The sequence below is a fragment of the Hypanus sabinus genome, chromosome 3 (assembly GCF_030144855.1).
Source record: "Hypanus sabinus isolate sHypSab1 chromosome 3, sHypSab1.hap1, whole genome shotgun sequence".
Taxonomy (NCBI): Eukaryota; Metazoa; Chordata; class Chondrichthyes; order Myliobatiformes; family Dasyatidae; genus Hypanus; species Hypanus sabinus.
This window is the reverse complement of record NC_082708.1, coordinates 152,027,623-152,040,146: the sequence shown is the minus strand read 5'-3', so window position 1 is coordinate 152,040,146 and position 12,524 is coordinate 152,027,623. Positions and strand designations below refer to the sequence as shown.

The following is a 12,524-nucleotide window of genomic DNA, read 5'->3' as shown; positions in this document are numbered from 1 at the left end:
TGTGGAGTGGGTGGGGTCTCAAATAATGTTGGCTGATTTACCACAGCAGCTTAAAGTACAGAGAGAGTCCGCACAGGGGAGGATGGTTTATGTGATGTGCTGAGCTACCTTAACAAATGGTAAAAGTTCATGCAAATACTCCTGTTTTCTTTCTCAAGAAGACATTGCCTATCTGTGGAAATAATAAGAAATGGCAACTCAATGGCTTGGTACCGTTAAACAGTCAGAAATAGAAAAAGTGAAGACTGCTTTCTCTTGGAAAGCCAGCTGAGCCCTTTAAACCACAGTTGTTATGATCCCAGATGTATTATTAATTCAGATTCTTTCACCACCCTTAATTGTAGAAACTGTCGCGCGCACACACACACACACACACACACACACACACACACACACACACACACACACACACACACACACACACACACACACACACACACACACACACACACACACACACACACACTTTATTGGAGAGAGCAGTAGCTTTAAATTGCTGGGTGTTAACATATTGTATAACCCGTCCTGGGTCTGGCACACAGGTGCAATCACAAAGAAGGTGCAGCAGCATCTTTGCTTTCTCAGGAGGTTAAGGATTTTAGCATTGAGCGTTTGAAAAACAAAATTTCTAAGATGTGCGACTGAAAGTATCCTGACAGATTGCATTGTAATTCAAGTGTAAAAAACTTCAGAGTGTAGTGCTCTTAGCCCAATACATCACAGGCACATCCTTCATCACCAACAGTATTATAAACAGGCGGCACTGCCTTAAGAAGGCAATATCGATCATCAAAGATCTCACATCTGGCCCATGCCACTTTCTCACCGCTACCATCAGGCAGGAGATACACACCACCATGTTTGAGAACAGTGACTTCACATCAACCATTTGGTTCCTGAATCAATGGCTGAACCCCCCCTCCCCCCCACTATCCACTATCAACAACACTTTAATCACGGTGCTAAAATTATTCCTCTGTTCTAATTGTATTATTTCTTGTAAAAATTGTGTATAATTTATGTCTATGTTGTTTTCTAGTAAAAGCTACTTTTATGATGGTATCTGCCTGTAATGCTGCTGCAAGTAAGTTTTTTATTGCACCCATGCCTACATGTAGTTGTGCACATTACTTTCAGTTGGAAATATGTTTGTCTTTCACTTGCAGGAAAGTAAAAGATTTTGGAGTTCGTATTGTACAGATTAGATGTGGCCACTACCACTCACTGGCTCTTTCTCAAGGTAATATATTATTGTTTGTAGAATTGTTTATTGTCTTGTCTGTTCTTGGAATTTCTAAATGAAAGGTTTGTTCAATCTCTTCAGATGGTACAGTCTATTCCTGGGGACAGAACACTTACGGTCAACTGGGAAATGGAAAAGCCTTGGAAAAGCAGAACTATCCACAGAGAGTGAAGAATCTGACTGGGATACCTGTAGCTCTGATTGCTGCAGGGGGAAGCCACAGCTTTGCCCTATCTCTATCAGGGGCAGTGCATGGATGGGGAAGGAATGAACATGGCCAGCTGGGGCTCAAGGACAAAAAAGGTAAGAACACATTAGTTTATGTTTTGCAGATCCAGTAAAAAAAATGAACGGTAACAAAATGGGCTTTATATGCAATGGAGCTACAACTTTGAATTTATGTGTGCAAGAAATAGAAGTGAATTGAACTTCAGTCTTCCTGTGTGTAGGGATTAAGGAGAGAAAGGGATCAGTATTCCTCCTTTCCTGGTGCCAGGTCAGCTGAAATTCACCATGTGGGACCAGACTTGTCAGTGTGGAAGGTGCAGCCTAGAACGAACCACATAGCGGAGGAAAGTTTCAATTATTCCATGCTGTTTGCCATCCCAGATGAAGTTTTGCATATGAATTTAACTTTGGTTTTAGAATTCAACCCAAGGTATTGGAAGCAAAGACTTCTGAGAGTGGCCACCTCTACCAGGATTCAGAAAGTGGAAGCATTTGCAGTCTCCAGTAGTCTGGTAGTTCAGGATTTTGGTGATGCTGGACTAGTATGTTTTCAAGATAATTGGACTTCTTAATTCATCTTTTTTAAGGTTATAACATATGATGATGTACCATGAAGCAGGTAAGCTGAAAGGGAATGCAGGAATCCAGGTCCCAGTGAGTAAAGAAGGAATGAGACCAACGTTATCTGGTGAACCAGATGCTGAATCATTGGGATTTCCCAATACTCTGAAAGTGAACTTGTGGAGTTTTACCCACATTAGTCAGACCATATCTTTAACAGCCTCGCACTGGCTGCTGACAAGCTCCAAGAGGTCCAGGTTTATTGCTTGAACCTCAACCCATTTAATACATTCAACTGCAGTGGGCTGCTTCTCAATCCATCTGGTCAAGGGGGAGTCCCTGCAGAAATAGTCCTTCATATTCTATTGATCTTTTGGTTGTAGTTACACCAAGTTTTGCTCACTATTGCACACCTCACAGCTTATTATATAGTGATATAGTCATTATTTACACCAGTTAAGGGAAAACATGATTGATTCAAAATTAACAATGAATGATATTTAACAATGTTTCTGTCCCCTCAAAATGCTCAGTCTGTTGAAAAAGAACTGCAACTTTCCACTAGTTGAATTTGAAAAATGATATGTTGAAAATGTCTTCTGATTGTCAAATTAAATCCGAATGTTTTCCTTCCTTGTTCCTCTGGTCTTCTGATGACTTAATGGGGATGTAACACTAATGTTGAGATTAAAGCATATCGCTAAGAACTTCCCCATCTCCAGATGGCACATCTCTTCTCCTGTGCTGAAACAGGTTCTTTTTCGTAAATAGATCGAGAATTCCCATGTTCTGTGAACCAGTTGAGGAGGCTTAATGTTGCCTATATCTCTTGTGGCAGCCATCATTCTGTTGTTCTAACTAAGGTATGTCTTCAGCCATTATTACTAGTATATGGCTACACTCAGTGGCCACTTTATTACGTACACCTGTTCGTTAATGCAAGTACCTAATCAGCCAATCATGTAGTAGCAACTCAATGCATAAAAGCAATACAGACCAAGTCAAGAGGCTCAGTTGTAGTTCAGACGTAACATAGGGATGGGGAAGAAATGTGAGCTATGTCAAAAATTCAAGAGCATCAGGGGACAGGAGTGTGTCTAGTTGCTACTAATGAGGAGAAAGTGCTTGGGAAGCTGAAAGGTTGGAAGGTAGATGTCACCCAGGCTAGACGGACAACACCCCAGTGTTCTGAAAGAGATAGCAGAAGAGATTGTAGAGACAATAGTAGTGATCTAGATTCTGGACTGGTTCCAGAGAAATGGAAAATTGCAAATGTCACTCCACACTTCAAGAAAGAAGGAAGGCAGAAGAAAGATAATTATAGGCCAGTTAGCCTGACCTCAGAGATTGGGAAGATGTTTAAAGTTCACTGTTAAAGATGAGATTTCAGGGTCCTTGGAAGCACAAAATAAAACAGGCCAAGTAATTCCTCCTTAAGGGGAATTCTTTCCTGACAAATCTGTTTGAATTCTTTGTAGAAATGATAAGCAGGATAGGCAAAGGAAAATCAGTGGATATTGTGTATTTGGATTTTCAGAAGGCCTTTGACAAGGTGCCGCCCATGAGGCTGTATAGCAAGATAAGAGCTCATGGTATGACAGGAAAGGTACTAGCATGGATAGTAGGTTGGCTGACTGGCAGGAGCCAAGGAGTGGGAATAAAGGGGGCCTTTTCTGCTTGGCTGCCAGAGACCAGTGGTGTTCCACAAGGGTCAGTGTTAGGACCACTTCTTTTCATGACAGAATTGATGATGTTGTGGCCAGGTTTGTGGGCAATACAAAGTAGTTGGAGGGGCAGGTATTGTTGAGGAAGCAGGGAGCCTGCAGAAGGATTTAGACAGATTGGGAAAATGGGCAAAGAAGTGGCAGATAGGCTGTTGTGTAGCGAAGTGTATGGTCATGCACTTTGGTAGAAGGAATAAAGGCGTTGATTATCTTCTAAACGGAAGTTAAAGGTATTGACAATCATCTTGAATGTTACAATGAAAACAAAGATTTGGAGGATGCAATCATTGACAGAATTGCAGGAAAGCAGCCCATTACTTGCACTAGCTGTCTGTGCTGTTTTCGTTTGTTTACAGTCAGAAGAACGCAATACAGATGGATTCCTCTGTCGATAAGTATTAAGAACTAATACACAGTGTTGTATTTCATTCACTTATTTAATTTGTTACTCAATTGGTCTTTTTTATACCTTTTTAATGATCTCCATGAAACCTCAGCTAATTGGAGCAGCAATATGTTCCGATTCACCAGAATCCACTATTTAAAGCAGAGCTTGATAGGTTCCTGATTGATCAGGATGTCAAAGATTACAGCGAGAAGGCAGGAGAATGTGCAGTTTATATAATTTGTAATAAATAGTATGTGCAACATGACAGTCTTTCTTTCTTTTTCAATCTTTTTATTGAATTTCATATATAAAGAAAACATAACATAATAGTGAATAGGTTATAAGTGCAATAGACTTGAGATTACATTAATAATAAGATAACAATATCCTATTAAATATCAACAACAAAAAAAATAGTATATTAATCAATCAAGTCTATAATAATTATATATGAAAAAATAAAATAATCATCAAAAGAAGAAAAAAAATTTAAAAATACAAGAAAAAATATATAGAAAAAAAACACTAAACTAAACTAACATGGGCAATAATAACAGTTTATATGTATATGATAGTGTCAAGAACTCCGGAACTCCATACCTGAACAAGAATAAGCAGAGAGAAGGTCTGGAAGAGGTCAAATTAATTCATATGAAAATGTCGAATGAACGGTCCCCAAGTTTCTTCAAATTTAATTGATGAGTCAAAAATAGTGCTTCTAATTTTTTCCAAGCTCAGATAAGAAATAGCTTGAGAGAACCACTGAAACGTGGTAGGAGGATTTACTTCTTTCCAATTTTGTAATATAGACCTTCTGGCCATTAACGTTACAAAAGCAATCATTCGTCTAATTGAAGGGGAAAACTGATTACCATCCTCATTTGGTATACCAAAAATTGCAGTAATAAAATGAGGTTGTAAATCAATATTCCAAATTGAGGAAATGGTAGCAAATATGTCCTTCCAATAGTTATGTAAAGTGGGACATGACCAAAACATGTGGGTCAATGAAGCCACATCTGAATGACATCTGTCACATTGAGGGTTAATATGAGAATAGAATCGAGCAAGCTTATCTTTAGACATATGAGCTTTATGTACAATTTTAAATTGTATTAAAGCATGTTTAGCACATATAGAAGAATTAACCATTTGTAAATTTTTTTCCCATTTTTCTGTTGATACATTATATTGAAGTTCTTTTTCCCATTCTTGTTTAATTCTACCTGATATTTCTGGTTGTATCTTCATAATCATATTATAAATAAAAGCCACTAATCCCTTCTGACAAGGATTTAAGGTAAAAATCAAATCTGAGAAATCCATTGAAGTTGAATTGGGGAAAGATGGTAGAACTTTATGTAGAAAATTTCTGATTTGTAAATATCTAAAAAAATTAGATTTAGGTAACTTAAATTTGTTGGAAAGTTGGTCGAAAGACATCAAACTACCTTCAAAAAAAAGATCACGAAAACATTTTATACCTTTCCTTTTCCATATGCTAAAAGCTTGATCTGTCAAAGAAGGTTTGAAAAAAAAAATTAAGTAAGATAGGGCTATCAAGAACAAAGTTTTTCAGAGTAAAGAACTTACGAAATTGAAACCAAATTCGTAATGTATGTTTGACAACAGGATTAGATATCTGTTTATTGAATTTAACTAAATCAGTAGGAAGAGGAATGGAGAATAGAGAATATCCCTGTACCTCATTGCATTCTAAATTTACCCACTGTGGGCACAATGGTGAATCCAAATCTAATTTCCAATATATTAGGTTACGGATATTATTCGCCCAATAGTAAAATCTAAAGTTAGGTAAAGCTAAACCACCATCTTTTTTAGATTTTTGTAATTGCCTTTTACTTAATCTGGGGTTTTTATTTTGCCACACAAATGAGGAAATTTTTGAATCAATATTATCAAAAAAAGATTTAGGAATAAAAATTGGTAAAGCTTGAAATAAATATAAAAATTTCGGTAAAATCATCATTTTAATAGCATTAATCCGACCAACTAATGATAAGGATAGGGGAGACCATCTTGTAGTAAGTTGTTGAATTTGATGGAGCATAGGTAAAAAAATTCAGTCTAAATAAATCTTGGTAATTTTTATACCTAAATAGATAAAGTTATCAGTAACAACTTTAAATGGTATCCTATCATTCAATAAAGTTTGCGCGTTTAAAGGGAATAAATCACTCTTATCCAAGTTTAGTTTGTAACCAGAAAAACTACCAAAATGAGCCAACAAGGATAAAATAGCAGGAATAGACCTGTCAGGATCAGAAATATATAACAACAAGTCATCAGCATAAAGTGATAACTTGTATAACTTCTCATTACGGGTAATACCAAAAATATTAGGAGATTCACGAATAGCAATGGATAAAGGTTCTAATGCGATATTAAATAATAAAGGACTTAAGGGACAACCTTGTCTCGTACCACGAGATAATTGAAAAAAAGAGGATCTGTAATTATTTGTAAGAACAGAAGCAACAGGTTTATAATATATTAGTTTGATCCATGATATAAAATTAGGACTAAAATTAAAATATCTCAAAGCGTTAAATAAGTATGTCCATTCAACTCTATCAAAAGCTTTTTCAGCATCTAATGAAATAACACATTCTGGAATTATGGGTGATGAAGTATAAATTATATTAATCAATTTTCTAACATTAAAAAAGGAATACCGATTCCTAATAAAACCAGTTCGGTCTTCTGAAATAATCTGTGATAGTACCTTTTCTAACCTAATGGCTAAAATTTTTGTAAGAATCTTAGAGTCTACATTTAATAGTGATATAGGGCGATAAGATACACATAAAGTAGGATCCTTATCTTTTTTAAGAATTAGAGAGATAGTAGCTTCATAAAAAGATTGAGGTAATCTCTTCTTAGCAAATGCATCATTAAAAATCTCACATAACCAAGGGGAAAGCGAAGAAGGAAAAGTTTTAAAAAATTCTATAATATAACCATCAGGACCAGGAGCTTTCCCTGAATTCATTAACGAGATAGCCTCTCCTATTTCGGCCATAGAGATAGGAGCATCAAACAAGCTACGATCTTCATCTGTCAGTTTGGGAATATTCAAATTGTTAAAAAAATTATCCATCATGGACAGATCGCCATCAAATTCTGATTGATATAAAGATTTATAAAAATCTTGAAAAGTGTTATTGATTTCTTTATGATCAGTAGTTAGATTACCGTCTTGTTTACGAATTTTAATAATTTGTCACTTAGTCGAAATAGCTTTTAATTGATTAGCTAACATTTTACCAGTTCAATCACTATGGATATAAAATTGAGCCCTGGTCCTAATTAATTGATTCTCAATTGAAGAAGATAATAATAAGTTATGCTCCATTTGAAGCTCAACTCTCTTCTTATAAAGTTCTTTGGTAGGAGTCACGGAATAAATCTTATCAATTTCTTTAATTTTATCCACTAATAAAGCAATATCTAAATATCTTTGTTATCTTTTACCAACGGAATATGAGATAATTTGTCCACGGATAAAAGCCTTAAAAGAGTCCCAAAGTATTCCTCTGTCAATCTCTTCAGTATAGTTTGTTGAGAAAAACAAGTCAATTTGCTGTTTTATGTAGGTGATAAATTCTGGGTCTTGAAGCAAAGTAGCGTTAAGTCTCCAAGATCTAGTATTATTGGAAAAGTCCGAAATCTTGATAGATAACTTCAAAGGTGCATGATCCGAAATAGTAATAGAATCATATTTACAATCAGTAACATCCGTTAATAAACGATGATCAATAAGGAAATAATCATTTCTAGAATAACTGTGATATACATGTGAAAAAAATGAAAATTCTTTATCTTTAGGGTTCAAAAACCACCATATTTCAGCAATTCCCAAATCAACCATAAAAGAATTAATAAGTAAGGCTGATCTATTCAGAAGAATTCAGATAGGTTTAGATCTATCCATCGAAGGATTCAAACAACAATTGAAATCTCCACCCATTATCAACATATATTCATTTAGATTAGGAAGGGAAGTAAATAAACATTTAAAAAATTCAGGGCAGTCAAAGGTTGGAGCATAAATATTAACTAGAACCACTTTTCGATTAAAAAGTGAACCAGTTATCAACAAAAATCTGCCCTGTGGATCAGAAATAATTTCATGATGTGTAAACGAAATTGAGGGGTCTATAAAAATAGACACACCCCTAATTTTGGCGGTACAATTCGAGTGAAATTGTTGACCCTTCCAGAACCTAAAAAAACATTGATTATCCTCCCTCCTAATATGGGTCTCCTGTGCAAAAATAATATTAGCGTTTAGTCTATGGAATACTTTAAATATTTTTTTATGTTTAATCAGATGATTTAAACCATTACTATTCCAAGAGATAAAGTTAATAGACTTATCCATCATGCCAATATTAGTTGTGTATATCATAAAAGGTTAAAAAGACACATAACCCATAATTCAGGAAGAAGGAAAAATGATTCAGGAGCAACCGGAGAACATGACACCTCAACAATATTAATAATTTAAAGTCGGCCCATAAACCAAAAGCAAAAAAATAAAAAGCAAAAGCATGATAAAAGATCCCTACCCCCTCCCCCAACCCCTTGAAAAAGAGCCAAGCGGCAGGTGCACAAACTAATACTAATATTACCCCCATTTTCAAGATGGCAACTTCATGAAAAGAAAGAAAAGAGAAACTATATAACACCCAGATATAAATACAGGGTTGTAAAAAAAAAGAATATATATCAATCAAAATGAAAAAATAATATAAAAAAGCAAAAAATCATTAATAAAAAGAAGGATAACCATTGAAATTTAAAGTAGTGTAATATGCCTTTAAAAAAAGATTCCATATTCAAATATAAGAAAATGACGTTTCAAAAACAGAGACTTATGGGAAGAAGAAACGACATTTTGAAAGGACCATATTACAGAATATAAATGTAAATTCGCCAATCTTTTTTTTTAAAAAAAGGTCATCAAAATAAGATTTAAAAAGGATTCAATAACCACTACAATATATGTAAAAAAAAGTCCAAAAATTCAAGACATTCGTCCCATTCTCAAATACAGGCAAATAAACGCTTACGGAAAGCAAAGTCTTATGGGAAAAAGAAATGACATCTTAAAAAATAAATCATTATTACAAGATCTTAACATGTATATCTAATCCAGAGGAAAAAAAAACTTAATTTAAAAAATTATAGTAAAATTAAAAGAGTATCTGTAAATCATGATAATAAAAAAAAAACCAGGTCTACAGACCAAAGTAAAAAGCTATACCGCAGCTTCATAAGTTAAAGCCTAAAAGCGGAATGGCGTCTTCTCTCCAAAAATTCTTCTTCAACATTAAGCATAGTTCAACTTGTACTAGAAGATCGATATTCTTCAACGAATTTCTTCGTTTCTTCCGGAGTATTAAAGAAGTGCTGACTGTCATCACTCAACTTAATTCTGAGATTCGCTGGGTATCTTGAAGCTTGTTTAAGTCCAATCGAATGAATCTCTGCCATCACTGGTTTAAAAGTGATTCTCGCCCTCATTACCTCGAATGAATAGTCCTCCACAATACGAAACTTGTTGTTTTTGTGAGAAATCATACCTTTCTGACGAGCTAATCGAATTAGAAGCTCTTTCTCCCGAGGATAATGGAGACGGACAATCACAGCTCATGGCTTGTCTCTCGCAGCCGAAAATCTCGGAACTCTGTGGGCACGGTCAATAGTAGGTTTAACCCGCAAAGTGTCCTCGCCAAAAATTTCCCACAATAAGTTAGAGAAATATTCAGTTAAGTCACCAGACTCAACACTTTTGGGAAATCCAATAATACGCAAGTTCTGTCTGCGAGATCGGTTTTCAAGATCGGTGATTTTAAACTTATTCTGCTCCACTATTTTAGCGGTTGATTGTACCTTCAACATGACAGTCAATATAGCATGGAAATACAATTGCATCAGCATGAATTAATCAGTCTGATGGCCTGGTGGAAGAAGCTGTCCCGGAGCCTGTTGGTCCTGGCTTTTATGCTGCAGTACTGTTTCCCGGATGGTAGCAGCTGGAACAGTTTGTGGTTGGGGTGACTCAGGTCCCCAATGATCCTTCAGGCCCTTTTAACATACCTGCCTTTGCAAATGTTCTGAACTGTGGGAATTTCACATCTACAAATGCACTGGGCTGACCACACCACTCTCTGCAGAGTCCTGCGATTGAGGGAAGCACAGTTTCCATACCAGCTAGTGATGCAGCCAGTCAGGATGCTCTCAATTGTGCTCCTGTAGAAAGGTTGTAGGATTTTAGGGCCCATACCAAACTTCTTCAACTCTGAGGTGAAAAAGGCACTGTTGTGCATTTTTCACCACACAGCCGGTATGTATAGGCACGTGAGATCCTTAGTGATGTGTATCCTGAGGAACTTAAGGCTGTTCACCCTCTCAACTCCAGATCCATTGATGTCAATTGGGATTAATCCTATATTTCTAGTCTTCTCGAAATGGATGCTAACATTGCATTTGCCTTCCTCACAACTGATTCACCTAGAAGTTAAACTTTAGGCAACCCTGCACAAGGACTCCCAAGTTTCTTTGCACCTCTGACTTTTAAGCTTTCTACCTGTTTAGGAAATAGTCTACACCTTTTTTTTTCCTTCTACCAAAGTGCATGACCTTTTGATACAATGTGTATCCTTAGATGTTAAGCTTCCAGCTATGATCTTCTTTCAGCCGTGACTCAATGATGCCCAAAGCATACAAAATCATCTGCCTTACTCTGTATACTGTGAGCATTCAGAAATAACACATTCAGCCCTGCATTTATCTATTTATCATCCTTATTTATTTTGCCCACATGATCTGGGAGTTAAATTCCTACCCCTTTCTAAATTTCTGTCTTTTCTTAACCTCTCCTGCACTATACTGAATTTTTACTTCATTCTCACTTTTTTAAGCTGTTGAACTGTTGAACCTATTATTTAATTTAAAAACAGAATTCAACCCATCACATTGACTGCAGTTTTGCCCGAACATCTGCCAGTCCTTTCTCACAGTCCCACTACACACTGTATCCACCTATATACCCACTGCCCCATTCTCTACCCTATCACTCCAATTTCCATTGCCCTGCCAAATTAGTTTAAACACTCCCCAACAGTTCCAGCAAACCTGCCTGCGAGGATGTTAGTCCCCTTCCAGTTCAGATATCACCCACCCTTTTTGCACAGGTCAGAGCTTCCCCAGAAGAGAACCCCATCATCCAGAAATCTGAAACCCTGGAGTGGATTCAGTGAAGACACAAGAGATTACAGCTGCTGGAATCTAGAACAATACACAAGGTGCTGAGGGAACTCAGTGGGTCAGTGTGCCCGGCATGCTGAGTTCATGCAGCATCTGATGTGTAGATCCCAAGTTCAATGCTACTGTGAAAGGAATGAAGACTATTGTATCTCTATAGAGTGGTGCCAAGCTGTTTGTATAGTATTTTTTCTGAACTGTACATTCATTTGAATTGGATTAGGAAATCAGATTGATGCTTTTGGAATAACATTCTCAGGATGCTGCACACAATTTCAGTACAAGCAATTTATACTTTAAAAAAGCAGCCACCCTTGGTTGTTGAGAAACGCAGCAGGAAATTTGGACAACACACACAAAATGCTGGTGGAACACAGCAGACCAGGTAGCATCTATAGGGAGAAGCGCTGTCAATGTTTTGGGGTGAGACCCTTCGTCAGGACTAACAGTTAGTCCTGACGAAGGGTCTCAGCCGGAAACGTCGACAGCTCTTCTCCTTATGGATGCTGCCTGGCCTGCTGTGTTCCACCAGCATTTTGTATGTGTTGTCCAAATTTCCAGCATCTGCAGATTTCCTCGTGTTTGCTCAGGAAATTTGGACACAATATAGGGCTACAAAAAGCAATGAGTCAACTAATTAGGATTTAATCTACAGGTAAATATTGCAGATTTGAAAGCTTAAAGTCAGCCAGGATCCGCAAATTTGTGGAGGATTTTGGGAAGGAATAAGGGGTTAGTAATTCCACTACCTTTTGTTTAACTCTGGATAATCTGTCCTAATTTTACCACTGTGACACCACCCACCCCACTCCCTTATACAGGATGGCGCTGTATTCACATGTGGAGATGGGAGCTCCGGGCAACTAGGCCTGGGAAGGAAGGGCAATGTGACGTCTTTTCAAAAGGTAGAACAAATCAAGGGTGAAGTTTCCCAGATTGCTTGTGGGAGGTGAGTAACCTCAAGGCTTGAAGCCCAGTGAGCCTGCTCTTTTTCACAGAAATAGAAATTATTCTGGTGTTTTCTAATAAATTCAATGATTCAGCAAGGTAGTATGCAATAGACTGGTGGAAGAGAAATTTATCTTTA

General features: G+C 36.8%; 1 protein-coding gene across 1 annotated transcript in view; it reads left to right on the top strand.

Moving 5' to 3' along the window:
• LOC132390939 (uncharacterized) overlaps positions 1–12,524 on the top strand; it is a 122,799-nt gene that overhangs the window by 5,073 nt on the left and 105,202 nt on the right. The window contains exons 3-6 of the mRNA XM_059963474.1: positions 1,167–1,240; positions 1,325–1,546; positions 2,804–2,895; positions 12,259–12,386. Coding sequence (XP_059819457.1) covers positions 1,167–1,240; positions 1,325–1,546; positions 2,804–2,895; positions 12,259–12,386 — 516 coding nt within the window. The remainder of the gene's footprint in view (positions 1–1,166; positions 1,241–1,324; positions 1,547–2,803; positions 2,896–12,258; positions 12,387–12,524) is intronic.